A 20,541-nucleotide genomic window follows, 5' to 3' on the forward strand; every position below is an offset into this window, starting at 1 on the left:
ATATATACACAAACACACACACACACACATATATATACAGGATCCAGATTCACTGGTGAGCTCCCGCTTACATTTTGTAGCAGTTCTACAGTTAAGATGAAATGAGCAAGACCAGGAAGCCAATTTATGAATGCCCAGCAGTTTATCCAGAAAGAGAAGGCAAAGGAATCCTACAATACATAACCCACTGGTCTTGGTGCATTTATGGGCTACATTATTTTGACTGTGAACCACCTCCTGGAGAAACCCAAATCATTATTAATGCAAGCATCAAATTTTGTCACCACATTGGCAAAATACATTAGTACTCCAATATAAATGTGAGCATCACCTATGGAGCTTTTTAGAGACAGCTCTAGACTCTTTCAAATTGTGATGCAATAGGTCTAGAGCAGGATCAAGGTTTCCATAGCTTTAGGAACCATCACAAATCTTATTGGAGCCTGAATTGCATGACTCTAGAATGGACAGCTGTGTTTACTCCATGTCCACTGAGGAAATGCTTTGGTCTTTCTTTCTTTGCCATAAAATATAAATAAGAAGATTCATGATTCTGTGCAGTTGATCCAACACTCCACACTCCCTTATCAGTGATCCTCCTGGCCAGGAAACTCAGCTAAACCACTGTGAGAGCACCACAGTCTCTTGGACACAAACTGGTTCCCCCTGGTTCTCAACTTTCCATGCCAGTCTTCTACTGGTTTGTATGGGGAGCCCTCGTTCCCCTAAGCACTCTATGATTTCCCAAGTTAAACCACCTTTCCTTGTGCTACTTGACCTGTCTCTTTAAAGGCTCATTTTCCTAGAGGGAAAAATGAAACAGAAATAAAGAGAAAGGCAGTGTCCTTACCAAGAAGACAATGTTGGTGTTCTGATAGAGCGCCCGTGCCACACAGATTCTTTGCCTTTGTCCCCCACTCAGGTTGATGCCCTAGGGAAGAAATAACCAGAAACATCATTTTGTCCCTGTTAATATAGGATCTGTTGGTAAAATTGCCTTTAAAATACAAAATCTGAAATGTTTTTAAATTACTGGGAATTTGTTAATTAAATTGTGGTAACGTTGATAAGAAAAAATAAAAATGGTCTAATAGCACTTGAATTGCATCAAGAGGCTTTTCCACTATTGACATTTATCTTTTCACTCTGATAGAGAGCTCTGCTTTACTGAAATTAAAACCCTCGGACAGGGCGGGAGATTTAGCTCAGTGGTTCTGCCACCTGCCTTGCAAGTGCAAGGTCCTGAGTTTGATCCCCGACACCAAAAAAAAACAAAAAACCCTTGGTGAATGCCAAAAACTGCGAGCAATTCCACATTTTTCTAGTTTCCTGCAGATTATTTAACACATAGTTCTTATATTTGATATTACGTTATATTAAACAGGATTATATACCAGTATTCTTTCATAAGGAAGCATTAATTATAATTTTTAGAAACTAGTATTAATTTAGAGCTTAGTATGTGCTAGGTTTGTGTAAATGGCTTTACATTTCTTATTTCTTTTCTTATAGAAACTCCAATATGGAGGCACTATTCTCATTTTACCTGCGTGGAAACTAAGGCTCAGAGAAGTTAAGTCAGTTTTCTTAAACATTATACTATGCTGAAATAAAGAGCAATTGATGTAATAAAGCCATTAAGAACAAAAGGCAACAGAGTCAGAATAATCCTTGGTACACCACTAACTGCATTTGGGCAAGTTCTTAGGCCTTGTTTTTTCTCAGCTATAGAACATAGAGAACAATTAACACCTACAAGACATATTTGTTGTCAAAGTAGGTAATATGCATAAAGCTTTTGCCTGGCACCTGATACCTATGAGGTTAAATGTATTTAGTTACCGATGTCATAAAGACTTGAGGTGTAAACATTTTTCAGCTGGTCAGAATAGCACGACGTCAACGTAAAACATGTTTACACAAAGAAAACAGAACGCTTTAACAAAAATAAACAGAGGTTGACGAGAGTGGAAGAAGCTGTTGGAAGCAACCTCAGGTTCCGAAGCAATTTAAAGTAAGCTCCAAGTCAGTAAAAATATATTTAGCCAAAGCCAGGAACTGCATTTTATTTCCTCTGAGAACTCCCAAGGGTGATTACTTGATAAGTCCTTAAGGGACGGTGACATCCGAAGACTTGTCCTCACATTTTGGAGCCTGTCACTAGGACACCATTCAACTTCTCTCTCGGAGTTCATTTGATCCACGAGGGAGCAAAGACAACCAGAGACTATCTAGGTTCTGTGCGCTGTTTAATTCAACGATACATAGCTCACCCTCTCCCCGATTTCAGTTTGGTCTCCAAATGGTAACAGGTCAATGTCTGGCTGAAGAGAGCAGGCGTCCGTGACAGCTTTGTACCTTCGGGAGAAGTGATTTTGGATTTGAATTCACTATTACGACTCTGTCCACCCACACTCCAGGTTCTATGCCTTGGAAGCTGAACTTCCAATATTTACTGGTGATGGAGGGAATCACAGGTGCTAGAGATGCCGGGAAAAATCTCAATGGCTTTGTTTTCTCAGTTTGTAGCCTTAAAATATTCAAATCATTCTTGCTTGTTCCCTCTTCTACTCTCATGTTTGTCCATTCTTATTCTAGATGCTTCTTTCGCTCAACGATCCATGCTTTTTACACTTTTATTGTCACCTCCAAGTGCAGGTAACTCACTGCCTGCGTGGGTAATTATTTCAAGGAATCCTAAATGTCTCCTTGATCCCACTACAGAATATCTGTTTCTATATGCCTACTTCCATCTAATCTGTCAGAATTCACCTCCAGATGAAACATCACCTTTACCTGGTCTTCCTCACCTCTACAGCTTGCAGTGCCTCCCTAGCGTACTCATAATTTATGCCCCCCTAAAGAACTCATCTCAGCCTTCTGAACCCCATTCTGTCTGACTTGTTCCCAGACCCCAGACAGACCCAGGAAGGTTGTTTTTCTCCCACAGTATCTTGATTCTCCACCTCTAAGTCCCAATTTAGGGTCTGATGATTCACCCTTATAAAGGAGGGTCAAGGGAAGGGTCATACTTTCCGATGCTCCAGGGGAAGATGGCTGGGACAGGAAATACACAGGTCACTCAGCTTCTCAGATCTTTGATTATTCTCTGGTCCACAGCTCTCCTTCTTCAACTACCTTGAGTTTCCCCCCGCTTTTTTTAATCTGATCATCCAATAACCTTAGCAACCCTCCCTCCCACACAAATGTTGCTATGGCTTGGTCTTGTTGTCCTAACTCTTTCAAGGAGTATACAGGATGGGCTGGAACTTCCAGTAAGGATTTTCTTAAATGACTTGATTCAAAACACGGTGAGGGTGAGTGCAGAAGTGGGCCAAGTAGGGAAGAAAGGAAGACTCTTATGCAAAGGTTCCAGAAACCACAGATCAAGAATATGGATCCAAAATAGTTGTTGTTCCAGTTCTAAATTTTATATGTGTAAAATTACCTTTGTCTGTTGAAAGGACTTCCAAAGGTAATATTTTCTTCTACTGTAGCATTTAGTAGCCAAGGCTTTTGAGCTGCATAAGCCACAGAATATCTGTTCCTACTGGAAAATGGAAAAGGAAAACAAAATACTAGAATTATGCAAGGGTGCTGCACTGTGTATTTATTTTATTACAACAAAGGGGAAAGTAGTTGATAAGAGACCTCAGACACAGAGATGGAAAACTTCTAAAAGAAAATTTTAAACAAACAATTCTTTAAGCCAACTAAATTAATGAGATTAAAATTTAATCACAATGTCATATAATGTTTTGAGGTACAAATTACCAATTTATTTTCTTTTTGAAAATGACTATAATTTCTGCAATTAATAAAAATTCATTTTCTCCAATAACCACAGATATTTTATTTTCTATTAAAAGCACTTTATGCTACAGTGAATTTTGTATGTAGATTTTTTAAAAAACTAAGAATTGATAGTATGATTATGCTATTTTCTTGTGGCTTAATTACATTGTCTTTTTTTTTTTTTTTTGATACTAGATTGAACTCAGGATCTTGCACTTGGCAGGCAGGCGTGGCACCACTGAGCTAAATCCCCTTCCCTACATTGTCATATTTTAAAGGTAGTGAGTAACATAAACACCTTAAATCCATTTCAATATTGAAATGACACATCTTAAAACTATATTTAAACACATATTCATATACTTTATTTTTAATGATAAATTTCCTCCCCTCCCCTTCCATTTTTTGCCTTGAAAATTCTAATATATATATATATATATATATATATATATATGACTTTGATTTGCAATAATTAGGAAAATACATCTGAGCTGAAGATGAAGAGGGTGTGGGACTGGGGTGGGGACAGATCAGCTTAAAAGTTGGATTTCCATAGTTAGTCCATGATCTGTAAGTACTAATGAAGGAATGAGCATTAAAGGAGAGTAAGTTTAAGAAACATTAGACGGTCAGAAATCATCCTGAAACATTCCATCTTAGGAGCTTAGAAGACGTGGCAATGTATAGGGTGCTAGTAATCATTTAGATAATTACATGTGCAGTAAAGCAGTGGTTCCCAAACTCTGATGTGTCTGCCTCCCGTTGCCCTGGTCTTGAAGAGGGTTTTCACTCTTTGCTGTTGTTCGGTGCTGGCGCTAAATCCCAGGGTGTCAGACTTGCTACACAGGTGCTTCACCTCTGAGCTAAAGCCCCGCCCCTAAGGGTAGCTTTTGTTGAATAGATAAAGCACTTGCCTCCTGATCGCTGCCTTATAGGTCAGACTTCATCATTGTTTGAACTATAATCAACATATCCATTAATTCTTACGTGTTTATTTTATGAATTCTCAAATCTAGTTTAACAAGAACAGCCCGAGCTTCAGCTAAAGTCAAAACGTGTGACTGAGATAAAAACAGGATACATATAACCCATTTTTGTTGACAAATCAATTCTTTCGGCAGTCTGCAAAGGTTGTGAACTACTGCTTTAGAAATATGTAACACTTTGAAAAAATAACTGTACACCATCAGAATGAACAACATGGCCAGGAGTAAGGGATTAAAGTGAAGACTGAAGAAGGATGTTATTTTTATTAAACTCGGGTTAAAATAGAAATAATACCTTCTGGTCGCTTCAAAAGAAGGCTCAGATTCATTTACACTGCAAGTATGGCAAACAATGTCCATTAATTATGAAGTATAAATATAGAATGAACATGTGCACAATATCAGGCGGGAGATAAAATAAACACTGGATGAAGCATCTACATTTCTCAGATGGTTTTTGAAATTAATTTCAGAGACAAGCCGGATAAATAATATTCTTCTATTATGTCATCTTCAGCTAGGAAATTATTATTTAATAAACTTCCAAAAGATATCACTGTTATCTTCCATACAAAATTTTGGTTCGCACCGTGACCTGAATTCTAGTTCCAACTTTGCTCCAATTAGCTGTGTGGACTTGGGTAACCTCTCCAGAAAGTTTCCTAGTTTCATAAGGATTATAGGTTTCCATTATCTCCCTACTTTTACCATTTAAATGTAACCTCTTTAAATAACTAACTACTCTATGAGACGAGCAGAAGAAATCACTTTTGGACTCAAAACATGGAAAGTGCAAAAAACACTGCTGGCCCTTAAGGTATTAAAAGAAAGACATATACATGATAAATCAAACTACATCTGAATATAATCAGTTATTGATTGATAAGGTTTATGTAAAAAGTGGAGTTTGACTAATTACATTTAATTATACCTATATTAGGAAAATATACCTAAGACAAGTTCATTTACTTTTGTTTTTTTCCTCATTGAGTTTATTGGTACATTTTAGGTATACAGTACAGTTACATTCATCATTGGGATCTTGCACCTTTACATGACAGGTCTTGGTTCTCATTTTGCCCCTTGTCCCTGCCCTCCCTTCACCCCTCCTTCCCTCCCCCTTTACAAACACTTCATTTCCATTTTTTCAGTTTCTCATATTTTCTCCTTTTCCCTTATTAGCTTTCCCCTACCCTTCCCACTTTCCCTACACCTTTAGCCCCTTTCTTCCTATTTCACATTGTTCATTATATCATTAGGATCTTATGTACTATTATAGTTTATTCACACCAGAGAAACTATTTGGTATTTACACATGTGTGACTTATTTATTTCACTTAGGAGTATATCCTCAATATGTATCCATTTTCCTATGAATGAATCTAATTTCTCATTCTTTATGGATGAGTAATATTCCATTTTATAGAAAAACCACATCTTCTTTATCCAGTTTCCAACTGATGGGCAAATGGGCTGTTTCCAAGTTTTAGCTACTACAGACTGTGCTGCTATAAACATGGGTTCGCATATATCTCTATGATATGATTCTTTTAATTCCTTTGGAAAGTGGAAATCAATATGGAGATACCTCAAAGAGCTGGGACTAGAGGTTGCATTTGACCCAGCCATCCCTCTGCTGGGTGTCTTTCCAAAAGACAAGTTCATTTTATTGTTAAGTAGAGTTGAAATTCATCATTCTGAAAGAAAGACCTGAATTCAATAAATATACACATAATTTAAGTCTATAGGAACTCCAAAAGTGGATCATATTGGAGTTGGGAAATTGTCTTATGCTTTTTTATGGAAAAATTCACTTAATTACATTACCTAATGATATTTGGTTTAGAATATTAATAATTATGTTCACTAATGCACATTGCTAATAGAGGCAGGAAGAAGCCATCTTTGACAAAAAGATTCCTCTCAATAGTGATTATTCCTTCATTTAAGTTATTCACAAAAACAAAGAGATGAACTGCTCAATTTTCAAAATATTTAGTGAATGTTTACGTTTTAAAATTTTTCTTACACTAAAAGACCCCTTAGCATTAATCTCCCTCAAAATCTTCTCCTTCCCTTGGAAGACCCTTATCCCATCCTTTTGCCACTTCCTAAAGCAGTTCTGCAAGTCCTCTTTCCTGAATATCATTATGAGATGTGATAACAAATACAGTTCATGTGGCTGCTGCCTCTCATCCAGTGGAAGGGCAGGCTCATAACAACATTACAGTGTGGTTTTATCCACCTTATTCAATGAATCCTACACCACGTGACTTCTGTCTCTTCCCTGAAGTCAAAATGGCCATGAAAGGTAGACATTTGGAATGGACTCAGGACATGGGGGCAGCCAGAACAGCTCAACTAGAGACATTGAAGAGAACTTCCCGAACTGCTTCAGAGAGAGGCAAAAATGATGGCTAAGTGTGAATGAAGCAAGGGGCAGTGTTTTGAGTGAGATTCATGGCAATGAGTCTTTTATTATAATAATTTTTTAAAAAATTAAAAACATTGTATTTTTCCTTCACACCTTGTATTTTCTACAACATATGCTCTAGAGCACAAGAAAATTTACACTTCATTTTTTAATGGTGAAAAATCAATAGATGACCTCAATGCCTTTAGTTACTTTGGAGAAGAGAGGTGTAAGAGAAGGTGTCTGACAGAAATTAGTAGGTCTGTTTGCATATGTGCCATTCAGGTGTGATGCCCATTGAACGTTTGAAAATGTCAGCCTGCGCTAAAGACATGGATTTGGAAGTTACCAATGTATCCAATACTGATTTACTAAATTCCAACTATATTCAATATCAATTAAAATATTTCGGATCACCCTCTGGTGCCCAAGATATTGAGGGTAGTGCAAATTAGGATTCAATCTTTCCTCCATGCTGTGTTACTCGTGTAGGAACAACACAAAAGAATAACCACTAAGATGGGTGGGGTAAAGGCTGATTTTTGGAGTGCAGATAAAGGACAGCCAAGTCACTTTTGGCAAAACAGTTTTAACATTAGGGTTCATGTCAAAGGGATCATTAAAAGTGACCCAGATGAAGAAAAAGGGCAAGAGAAACATTTCACTTCAGGCTGCAGAAAGTACATATTGCATGGGGTACCCTGCTCAGATGAGGAACTGGTAGAAATTCAGCATGGCTAAACTGTGGCTGTAGTCACTGAAGAAAAGCACACGAACCTTAAAAAGTAAGCACAGTCACTCAGTGAGGAGGTTTGCAAACCACTGTACGGAAAATGAATTTTTTCCTCACAGAATTGAAAATCATGGAAAAGTTTCAATTGCAAGTACGAGAGGGCTAGGTTCCATTTGGAAACATCACTCTGGTCACAGATTGTAACGAATGAATTTGAGGGAACAAGACGAGGTGGGTGGTACAGAGATCCCTGGAGGTTGTCAAAGTAATGGAGACAGAATGCAGTTCTTCTATTTTAGGGCCGTGATACCTGGGCGCAGCAGCCCATGTCTATCTGTAATCCCAGTGCTCTCGCCGGTGGCAGCAGAAGGGTCACAAGTTTGAGCACAGACAGCCTGGGCCACTTAAAATGATTTAACAAGACTTTGTTTCAAAATAAAACATAAAAAGATCTGAGGGTGCAGCTCAGTGCAAAATCCCTGAGTATAATCCTAAGAAGTGGAAAAGATAAAAAAGACAATGCTAAGTGAGTGATGAGAAATGGAAATATTTAAATACCTAACATTTTACGGTTGAGGAGAAGGAAGGGATGAAAGGGAAAGGGTCAAGAATAAGAAGTACAGGACAGGAAGTGCCTACGCTGGGGGAAGATAGTGAGGTAAGCATCAGACACACTCGGTTTATGGTGCCTAAGTAACATCCAAGTGGTCGTGGCCAGGAAGCGGAATTTAAAGCTCAGAAGAGAAAATAAATGAAGACTTTGGAGTGATTTTCTCTCATGATCTACGCCTTAGCTACCAAAACTGTGAATTCTACCTTTTATTAGTAAAAACTCAATAAATACTTCAACATTTCTAGCTTGTTTCATAAGATACCAGAAGATGAAGAGCAGGAAGTAAAAATTCAAGACATGGGCAAGTGGATGATCGCCCAGCAAGTGTGCACAGAGGCAGAAGACAAGAAGATAGAAATCTGAACATCACTATTTAACAAAGTAACCAAGGAAGAGAAATCTATAGGAGGAATCAAGAGGAGGAGATAGCTTTAAGAGGTAAACTAGATTATGACTTTCACTGGAAACTAAGCAAGGAGATGTTTCGAAGAAGACAGGTATTGTAACAAAGCCTGGTGGTCAGAAGATCAAGTAAAATAAGAGCTAAAATGTTTCCAATGAACAAAATAACCAGAATGCCATCGAGGGCTTTGGTAGGGAACTAGGACTAGTTTCAGTCTAATAGTAGAGACAGAAACCTGATTGCAGGTGGCTGTGGTGAGAACAGACTATGAGGAATTAAAGATAATGAGTGGAAATATTGTTTTATCCATGAAAAGAAAGAGACAGAGGGTAGTTGGAGGAGGTTATGGCTTGAAATTAGAACAATGGATGATAATCAGTAGACAGGTGATAGACAGATGATAGAGAGACAGACTGGAGAGTCTGCTTTCCTACAAACAAATGGAAAAAAAGCCACAGACTGACCTCAGTGTGGAGCACATAATAAATGACAGTATGCTTTGGTTTTAGAGTGTCATGGTGTAAGAACAATTCTCATTAGTGTTTTGAATCAAGAGCAGTGGGCTCAGATGAAAGGATTCACTGAAGTTGTAGGAGAATGGAAGAAGACTCCTAAAGAGACAACATCTGACTTATTACTAGAAGTAAAAGTCAGGAGTAAGTTCTATCTCATCAGAAGCTCTATGCTCCTGGAGCGTGCTATTAAAGGTGGTGGGATGGAAGGATAGGAGTTTAAAAAATCAGACAGCGACCAGATCATGAAAGGCTTTTAATGTCATGTGCAAAATTTGTTGGAACATTTCTCATATGTTTTTGTCAGTCAGTCAATAAAAAATTCTAAGCAAGAGAGAAGCAGATAGATTTCCATGTCAAAAGTAAGGGTACCAACAGTGTGCAGGAATATTGGGAAACTAGTAGAGTAAGTGGAAATTAAGATACACATAGAAATGTAGGGCAGATCTAAGAAAGTCGGGAGAATGGAGATGGTGACTGGTTGGATTTCAAGGACAATGGACCTTTTAATTTTGGTTTATACCTAAAATGCGAGTTCAAGTTATCATTCATCTATTTACTTCCCCAAAGAAAACCTGTGCTGGCCCCAGATTCCATCCAGTCCCCTATGGTTTGTTCTCATATGTACTTCTCCTTCCTAGTATTTATTTTTAAATTATTCAAATAATTACTTACAGGTCTTTTGGTTTTGTGTTGTGTTGTTTTGTTTTACTTTTCCATGATCTCCCCTGCTAACCAGTGAACTTCGTGAAAATAGGGACTTGGCTGTCTTTGCTCACTTATTTATCTCCCACAACCAATACAATGATTTGTATGTAATAGGTGTGCAATATATATCTTTTTAATAAAATAACTGAAAATAACAAGGAAACCAGGAAGTAAATTGGCTTCAAGGAGTCACCAGTAGGGGAAATCTAAAAGCTATGGAGAAGAGAAGTAGGATTTTTCAAAAAATGATTGAGAATCTCACCCTAAGGTGGACATTGATGAGATTCTTCCATTGGGAGGTTAAGGATGAATGGGCTACTTTTAAAATGGAAATAGTCCAGTTCTTTGAGAAACAGGCAAGACCACTTTAAAAATGGAGAATAATAGAAAGTGAAGGGCAATAAATAGAGACATTTGTAAAAGAGCAGGATTGATTAATGTTTGTTTGTTTTTTTGGGGGGGTACCAGGGATCGAACTCGGGTCCTTGCGCTTGTGAGGCAGGCCACTGAACCACTGAGCTAAATCCCCAGCCCTGGATTGATTAATGTAATAAGGTCTTTAAAAAGGCAAGACAGCACGTGGGGGATCTTCCCTTCTGAGGACCTATTCTTAGAAGGATTTACGTGTATGCCCCTTCATGAGTAAAAGTTAAATGTTTTGTAAACTTATTGGTCTTAGAGGAAGCAAGAAAACACAGATATAGATCATGGAGGAATTCATCTTCGGTGAGCAAATTTAAAAATATCCAATTCTTTCCCTAATATTTTTCATAAATAAGGTGGTAGTCTCTCACATGAAAGTATGTTTAATCAAGTTGTGGGAAGTTATATTTTCTCTTCCAAAATAAAGAAATGGTGTTCTCTCCAAATTCCAACAGCGGACCTTGTTTGATTTCCTGGAAATCTGTGTTCCATGTCTAGACTCATTCTCAACCATTCATTGAAGTTGTGAACAGAGCTGATGGCAGCAAGAAAGGAAAGAGGCCGGACAGATAAATCTCTATCCTGAATACAGAGCAAGATTTCAATTGTGAAGATTTCAACGGATAGGATTTGTGTGTGTGTGTGTGTGTGTGTGTGTGTGTGTGTGTGCATTTTCCTCTGAGAGTAAAATTCAAAGTTGAGACAATAACAATTTTTAATATTATGGTCGACACATTATGGAATGAGAAAGAGTGGCTTTTGCAAGACTAAAAAGGGAGCAAGATTTGGAAGAAGAAAAGCTTGATGGGGACTTCAGCAGGCTAACTTACATCTGAGCCAGGACAGCTGACTCCATGGGCACCTTCATCAAGCAAAGCTACATCAAAAAGAATATCTTATCAATTCATCTGTCCTAAAACAATTAAGCTGATTATACAATGGTGGTAGAAAATAGAACATCAGGATAGGTGGGTCTGGAGTAGAATGGCTGAGAGCATGCATGAGAAGAAAAGGAAAAGAAAAAGAAGCCAAAGAATAATGACAACTATTTTTTCACACGATTACCACAATTATTACTCATTCTGGACTCTTTCACTGGAACTCTCCATCAGCTAAGGCATTTTAATTTTAGCTCTGAAGATAACAGTAGAAATTATTGTGTATCACATCAAACAGGAAAGGCCAGCCTCATTCAGGCACACTTGATTTTCTGCAAACACAAAAGCACACCCAGATGCAAGACTGATGTGCAAAGTGGCATTTTGACAACTAGAGAGAATTTTTAAATTCCTTCCTCTTCTTTCTCATTTGTCTGCTGATTCTACAACAGGTTGGCCTGGGTCAATGTAGCAGGAAACATCCAGCAGAATCTCTGTGCCTCACGTCCTACCCGTGTGGATGTGTCCAGCCCAAATAGCAGAGCTTTCTCTCCAGCCCAAAGTATTTCTCACTGTGATCGGTGAGAGTGCTTTACCGGATTTTGTTCATGCCATTCTATAAGGGCACATTTGCGAAAAAACTTACACAACCAAAGATAAAGGAAACCATGAACCAAAGAAACAGGGCATTTGATGCCTATCATAACATTTATAGTTTTGCTTCGTTTTCTTTTAAGCTTTAAAAAAAATCAAACAGTTCAGTCTGCTGAAATGAGACTTTTAACCTTTGCATCTTTCTTTCTTTCTTTTTGTACCAGGGATCACTGAACTAAATCCCTGGCCCTGCATATTTCTAAATTAGCTTTGCTATAATGAATATTTATATGTCCTTTCTTATTAGACCGGACACAGTGCTTTTCTTCTCTAGAATAAAGAGTAATCAGAAACAATTTTTTTTTATTTTGGTTTTTGAGACAGGGTCTTACTATGTAGCCTAGGCTGGTTTCAAACTCATGACAATTCTCCTGCCTCATCCTCCCGAGTGCTGGGATCACAGAAGTGTACCACCATGCTCATCCTACAAATAACTCTTTAGCACAGGGCCAGTGTCCTCTGAGCATTCCTGACCTGAGAATATGTTTCATCAAATACTAAGGGCACCATGAAAGAGAAGTGATTCCTTTAATCAAAAAACTGAATTTTAGCTTTTCTACTCTTAGAGGCTTTATTTTTCATTTGTCTGTGGAGCCAACACAAATAAGAAAAGAAAACCTTAGTTCTTTCTTCCATAAAGATATGAAGTTGTTCAGTAAGGCAAATGTAGATGATTATTTGTTTGTTTGTTTGTTTGTTTTGAACATGTAGTTCAGGCTGGCCTTGAACTCAGGACAATCCTCCTGCCTCAGCCTCCCGAGTGCTGGGATTACAGGCGTGTGCCACGACCCCCAGCTCAAAAGATGTTTTCTAAATTACAGAGATTTTGTAGAGACTCAGAATCATCCTAACATTATTTATTTTTTCTTGTTGATTGTTGTATGGTACACAGGCCATACACTAGGTAGAAAGTCCATGAGATCAGAGACGACGTCCTTGCTCACGCTGCTCCATACCTGTATCAGTATCAACACAAAGGAGTTGTTCTAACACTTCATTCAAGAAACACAACGTCTATACTCTGTGCTAGCATAGTGAACACAGAGCATGTTCGAATGATGTTCCACCCACCCTTTTCTCCAAATGTGGTTAATCATTCCTGGATCAAATAAATGTTGAAGACCTGCAAACTTGGGCCACACTGTTCTAATTCAATGTACACCATACCCTTCACTCCCTCTCACCCGCCTTCGGAACACTCAACATTTCCTAAATCAACTCGTGGTGTTCTCAATTTTATTTTTATTAATTTACACATAGAATTTGCTTTTGAATACATTTTTAGGAAGACTGAGGGCGTTAAACATTACATAACCTGTTATTGGCTTTTTAAAAATCAGGGTATGTGGGAGAGATTTCTTTTAAAGCTCTTTCCAAAAAGAAATATCTTAAACTCTGTCAAGTAATTGAGTTTTTTTAAATCTCATGTTTCCCTCTTTGCTGCCTTCCAGGAAGCTCAGAGGATGCCTGGCCCGTGTTGCATGCATTTCTATAAACTTCTCAGACTATCATTTAAACCTTATTTCCTGTTTGATTTCTTTACCTTTTCATAGCTTTATTACAAAGATCATACCATATTTATGAATATAAATAGCATAGAAGCTGAGAGAAACAAGACAGTATATGATTAGATTATGAGTATTTTTACATTTTCACATTATTTATTAATTAATAAAATGGTAATTATTAGTGATAATATAGGAGACAGTTGAGGCCTGAAGATTTAAATAACACTGAAGAAGACCAGATTGAGAGGACTTTCTAGAGGTATGAAAAAAACTCTCAAGCTTTTTCTGTCACTATTTCGCATTCTTTCCCTCTGCTTTAATGATGGTAGAAGAGAGTAAAACCAAACCCAAATCATTTGATTATTATGGTGCAAGTCGCACAATACAATTATCTAGTTAGAACTTGTTTCTTTTTCCAAGATGGACAGTGATAGAGGCACAGTGAGCATCCTTTCGTGCCTGACATTAGTGAACAGCAGCAAAAGTCCAGGAAACAAACTGAGGCAGTATTATTTCCTGAGATCTCTGCTAAATATGCTGTCCTGAATTCATGCCTAACATCTCTTAGACTTGTCCAATGGGGATAAATTGCAGGGACGTTTGTAAGTAAATGGATGCAACTTGAAAAAATAATGTTAAGTGAAATAAGTCAAACACACAAGCTCAAATATTATTCCATGGTTTCTCCTATATGAACAACATAAAGAACAAAAGAGTAGAGAAATAAATAGGAAACAGAGAAATCCAAACACTTTCCCAAGGTACAAGTTCTGATGTTTTAAAAGTATTTCAATATATATGTTAATTGGTTTCATTCATACTGCTAGCTTATCTTACTTCATTGACAAGAAAGATTTGTGTCATAATTTCTTTCTTTTTTTGTAAGTATCTTTTTGGATTATTTCTTGTACCAATACTCTGAGTAATTACTTTGAAGATAATGATACACAGGGTAATAGCTATTATTATTATTGTCATTCTGTTACTACTTGACTGAAATTTTGTCTTATCTGGTCATAAAATTAAGATGTTTTAAATTGTACTCTTAGAATTTCTCAGCCTCCTTCTTTTGTCAGTGACACTCAACACAAGTTTTACAGCTCTGATTCCAGGTAAAATTTCATACAACCATCTCTTTCTTTTAAATGTAATTTTAAATGAAGTTTATTCTAAACAGGCTTATATACAGTCTTTACTCCTTGAGAAATATCTGTGAAGGAAAAGCGCAGATTCATAACAGTAGGTGCAAAATGATACTAAAGTATATCTATGGGATTGGAGTGAGGTTTCCCAGCCTTGGCCAAACTGACATTGGGGACAAGATGATTTCTTGTTTTGGGGGGCGGGGGCAGTGCTACCCTGTACATTACAAGATGTTCAGCAGCATCACCGGCTTCTGCTCACAAGAACAGTAGCAGCACCCTTCACCAGTTTAACAACCAGTAAATATCTACCAATGTCTCCAGACCGTGTTCAGTAGTCCCCGGGGCAAAAGCACGGCAGATTGAGAACTACTAGGTAATGCTCTACCTTCTTACAGAAACTACAGCAACTTTATTCATAAACTACTTAGGGGAAGTCTACTAGGTAGATTAAATTAAATAGGATTTGCTCTTCATTACTTAATGTTATGTCATTATTTTCCTAACTCCCTCATTACCACAATGTGCTTTAAAAGCACCATTCCAATATTTAGAAGAAATACCGCACTAGATAGTTACCTCCTTTTCCACATCTTTAGAGTTGTACAATCACACTAGTCTAGCCTCATCATCTTTAGCTAGATACTTCTAGTGTCTAGTTTACATTAAGTGTAAAAGGAAATCAGTTCTTTTCATTTTCTTAGGAAGATTTTGGAAAAGATCATTTTCTATTTCTTCTCCAAACTTTGAATCATTAAGGCTCTGTTTGTATTTGGGCTTTATAAATAGGCAAGTTTCCATAACTTCTATTATAGATCGAATTATTAAGTTATTCTACAGTGTTTTTCACTTATTTTTTTAAAATTTGTTTTTCTAATCCCAAGTTTACTTTTATCTCAGCAACATACTAGTTTATACTATTATAAATCCCTCCAATAAATTGTTTTATGATTGCCACTAATTTTTTTAAAATCTGTGCTTATTTTTTTGGGGGGGTCCTCTGACTCAACACATGAATCTACTGTTCTAAGTCCTTTCCTTAGAAGACTGATAGAGAACAAAAGCCAATGAAAAAACACATACTTGCTCCAATGAACTTTTCCTTCCAGTGTCTGCATCTCACCAAGAATGGCAAGGAGAAGGGAGGATTTCCCACATCCTACCTGACCCACAATCATGGTTAGCTGACCTGGAGAAGAAGACAAAGGGGAACAAGAAGATGAGAAGGAAGTTTTCTAGCAAAATAAAATTAAAACAAATTTAGAAAAGGCTAATGTTTTACAATCAGTGGCCTGGTTTGGCTTCCAGCAATAAACCAATCTAAACAGCTTCTTTCCTTGATGTGCACATCTTTTTGGAAAAAGAAAGAAATATGTGGGTCTTGGTTTACTGTTTGTAAAACTGAGAACTAAAGAGAGTAATTAAATAATTTTATAAATCTAGATTAATTTTTAATTTATTATTCATTTCACTCAGGAGAAAGATAGTTTTGACTAAAATTGATAATTGAAATGAAAGAAATTTGGGTCAAGTCATCAAGACACCCAGTCTAATTTCTCACTTTGATGTGCATATATATAACAGAAAAATCATAACCTACTGACTTTTTCTTTGAGAAAGGGTCTCAATACATAATTTAGCTTGCCTTGAACTCACTATGTAGTCCAGGCTGGGCTTGAACTTGCAACAATTCTCTTGCTTCAGCCTACTGAGTGCTGGAATCACAGGAATGTGCCATCAAGCCAGGTATTGGGTTTATTCCTAAGTAGCTTAATCTTTTAAATATTTAGGAACAAATTTATTTAGGACATAAATATTTAGGAACACATTTAACTAGGGGCTGGAAATTATCTCAGTGGCACTGTACCTGCTTTGCAAGCACAAGGTCTTCAGTTTGATCCCCAGTTAAATAAAAGGGGGGGAATAAATTTAACTAAGGAATAAAAAGAAATACACTAAAAACTAAAACACTGATGAAAGAAATTTAAGAAAACACAAATAAATGTAAAAGGCATCCCATATTCGTGGATTTGAAGAAATAATATTGTTAATGTGTTCCAAAGGAATCTACAGGTTCAATGTAACCTCAATCTATGTTTAAACAACACATTTTACAGAAATTTTTAAAAATTTTAAATTCAAATGGAACCAAAACAGACCCCAAACAGCCAAATCAATTTTTGGAAAGAAGAAATCTGGAGGCATCATACTTCTTAACTCCAAAATATATTACAAAGCTACAGTAATCAAAGCACTGTGGTACTGCCATAAAGGTGCGCGTGCACACACACACACACCCCACAATGGAACAGAATAGAGAGCACAGAAATAAACCCACTGTTATACAGGCAACTGATCTTTGACAAGGCTGTCAGGATCACACAGTGAAGAAAGAGAGTTTCTTGAACAAATGATGTGGGAGAAACTGAGTATCCACATCAAAGAAATGAATTTGGACTGCTATGTTTTCTCACACACAAAATAAACTCAAAATAGATGACAAACTTCATTGTTAGACTTGAAACTATAAAAATCTTCAAAGAAAACATAATGCAAAAAGCTGATATTGAATTTAGCAATGATTTCTGGGATTTAATATCAAAAGTACAGGCAACAAAACAAAAAATAGAGAAACACGACCTCATCAAAATAGAAGCCTTCTGCACATTAAACAAAACAAACAACAGAGGGAAAATGCAACTGGCAGAATAGAAGAAAATATTTGCAAACTGCCTGATAAGAGCATAGGATCAAAAATACATAGAATCTCCTACAACCCAATAGCAAAATAAACCACAAAGAACCCAACTAAAAATGAACAAAGTATGGGAAAAAATAAGAACTAATACCTGGCCTGTAAAGGTACAAGATCCCAGTAATGAATGTAACTGTACTGTCTACCTAGAACGTACCAATAAATTAAATTTAAATTAAAAAAAAAGAACAAAGTAGCCGAATAGCTATTTCTTCAAAGAAGACATAGAAAATTGTCACCAGTTGTATAAAATGGTGTTCAGCAAAGGTAATTATCAGAGAAACACTGATAAAAACCACAATGACAAAGCACCTCACATTTGTTAAGATAGTAATTATTTAAAAAATAACAAATGTTGGCAAGGATATGGATAAACCAAAACGCTGCGTACGCAGAACTGTGCAGTCACTATGGAAGAGTCTGCAGGCTCTTCAGAAAACTTAAAAATAGAACCACTGCATGATCCAGAATCTCATTTCTGAATGTCCATAGAAAACAATTAAAATTACAATCTTAAGGATATATCTGCACTCTCGTGTTCAGTGTAGTATTACACATGGCATCCAAGATACAAGTTAACTTTTTCTATTAACTGATGGGTGAAGAAAGCATGGAATATGGAATACACATATAATGGGATATTATTTATCTTTAAAACAGAAAATTCAACCATTTCCAACAGCATGGGCAGAACTGGACGGCATTGTGCCAAGTGAAATACACCAGTAACAGAAAGACGAATACTGCATACTTCCACTGATGCGAGGTATTGAAAAATAGTCAAATCCATACAGGCAGAAAATAGAATAATAGTTGCCAGTGTGGACAGAACAGAGAAACGAGCAACTGTTGTTCAGTGACAATGAAATTTCAGTTATGTGAGATGAAAAAGTTCTAGACATCTGCTGGTCAACAACTTATCATTACTAATACAGTAGAGTGGACTTTAAGATAATTTAACAGAACAGATTTTAAGTGTACTTCCCAGAAAAAAAAAATGCAGAACACAGAGACATTTTTGGATATTACTATGTATTTATTGTCTTGACTGGGACAATATTATCATGAGCACATATGTACATCTATACTCTTCAAAATGCAAACATTAAATACATGCAATTTCGTAGATCCATTGTCTCTCAATAAAACTTAAAAATAAATACATAAATAGATACACAGATAAAATTATTGGACAGCCAGCCTTTTAAAAATGAAATCTTCATTAACTCTCTTCAGACATAGAGGATAATTTTCTCATGTACTCTTTCTTTAAAGTTTCTCTCAAACAAAATGAGAAATCAATTGACTCCATTGTTTACATGGCCCAAACTCAGTAAGAAAACAACCTGTCCAAAAGTACAGACCCTGGTTTGAAGGACAGGTTTTAATATTATCACAGTGATATATATTTGCTCATTCGCAGAGTGGTGCAAATATATAATAATAACTAATTGGTATCCCTTTTAAAAGTTTTCCTCTTTTAATTAAGCTTGGATATCTTGGAAAACTGTGGTTGTTATAATTAACAATTATAAAAATGCTTAACAAATAATGCTTACCTGTGGGAATTCGGATATCTATATTGGATAGTGTAGCTAAACCACTGCCCCATGAAAAGTATCCATTTGTGACCTAAAAATTAAGAATACAGAAATTAAACTATATATGTGGTACTAGAGAATAATCTCAAATAAAATAAATTTTCTTTTTAAAAGGCTGAAACTTTTAAGACAAGGTAGAACACACAGTCATAAAATTCTTACTTTGAGTTAGAACCTCTAGTGTTAAATAAAAACTAAAAAGGAAGTAAAAGAGAGTCTTTCTGTTAGTGACGTTAAGAAGAATGCTAAAAATCATAGCAATTTTCTTTGACAACTGGGGATTCCTGGATCATTAACATGTGCGATTTTTTAAAAAAGTAATTATCCCAAACATTTTCCAAAGAAGTCTTTACACTGATTTTTTTTCACTAGTAGACAATCCCCAGAAATCTTAGTGATACAAAATGAAGAACAGAAATAACCACAAATTATTACAACAGCAAAATGTTTGTATTAGCTGAGGGAGGGTCTGTAATGACGAGTTTCCTGAATTGTAGAGATTTAGGGCTATTAACTGAATTTCAAGGAAAGAGTAAAGGAGGAGGGAAATGAGGCAGCTCCTCTTGGTGGTATAAATATCAGCAATGACCAGCGATCACAAAGCCCTATACCCACCCCCGACAGGCTACTTGTTTTAGCAGGTTTCAAGTGGGCTTAGTAATTTCACAGTTACAAAAGTGGAAAACAAAAGGAGGCAGATCCAAATCCAAGATTTAGGAGGACAAAGTAGGGTCAGGGAAAAGACAGGGCCTGAGAAAACGGAGGACACTGTAGCTACGCTTCCCTCCTAAGTCAGTATTTTATTTCAAAGCCACACCTGATGAGCTGCTTGAGCCTGTTATTAGTCAGAAATTTCACAAAATGGACTGGTGTCACCTCAATCGTAACTAAACATAGCCCTAGGAAGCTCTGACTGAGCTCATTTAAAAGAGCTACTTTGGGTTTCTCCCTATAGGTTTTCTCCAGCTGGTGAAACTTACGGCATCGATTTAACATATATCACATAGTTTTCCACAAAATTAGTCAGGGAAGGAAAATGGCATGAAAAGGCAAAATTGTTGGTCACTTTACAATTGCTCACTAAGCACTTACACAGGGTGAGGCACTGGGTTTGGACTGGGGTAACCGACACAGAAACTATTCAGCACCATCACTGACATGGTGGAACTTGCAATGACTCAAGTAAATAAACCGCAGAAAAATGTTCTGCATAGTATTTCTATTAATAAAGGGCCGCAGGTGCGAGGGCGGTCCCTTAAGATCACATTGCCTAAGTGGGTTGCAACGCTAAATGTGTAATCCCAGAACTGTGAGCGGCTGAGGCAGGAGTATCACAAATTCAAACTCAACATTGCCAACTTAGCAACTTAACATGAGCCTGTCTCAAAACAAAAATTAAAAAAAAAAAAAAAAAAAA

The 20,541-nt window shown here is 36.8% G+C and overlaps 1 protein-coding gene across 1 annotated transcript in view; it reads right to left on the reverse strand.

Moving 5' to 3' along the window:
• The window catches only part of Abcc9 (ATP binding cassette subfamily C member 9), a 142,774-nt gene that overhangs the window by 70,786 nt on the left and 51,447 nt on the right, over window positions 1–20,541 (reverse strand). The window contains exons 17-22 of the mRNA XM_033766278.1: window positions 19,083–19,155; window positions 15,852–15,957; window positions 5,077–5,115; window positions 3,449–3,550; window positions 2,274–2,358; window positions 851–931 (exon numbers count right to left, since the gene is read on the reverse strand). Coding sequence (XP_033622169.1) covers window positions 851–931; window positions 2,274–2,358; window positions 3,449–3,550; window positions 5,077–5,115; window positions 15,852–15,957; window positions 19,083–19,155 — 486 coding nt within the window. The remainder of the gene's footprint in view (window positions 1–850; window positions 932–2,273; window positions 2,359–3,448; window positions 3,551–5,076; window positions 5,116–15,851; window positions 15,958–19,082; window positions 19,156–20,541) is intronic.

Source organism: Fukomys damarensis, unplaced genomic scaffold (assembly GCF_012274545.1).
Source record: "Fukomys damarensis isolate Sample0158 unplaced genomic scaffold, DMR_v1.0_HiC HiC_scaffold_19, whole genome shotgun sequence".
NCBI lineage: Eukaryota > Metazoa > Chordata > Mammalia > Rodentia > Bathyergidae > Fukomys > Fukomys damarensis.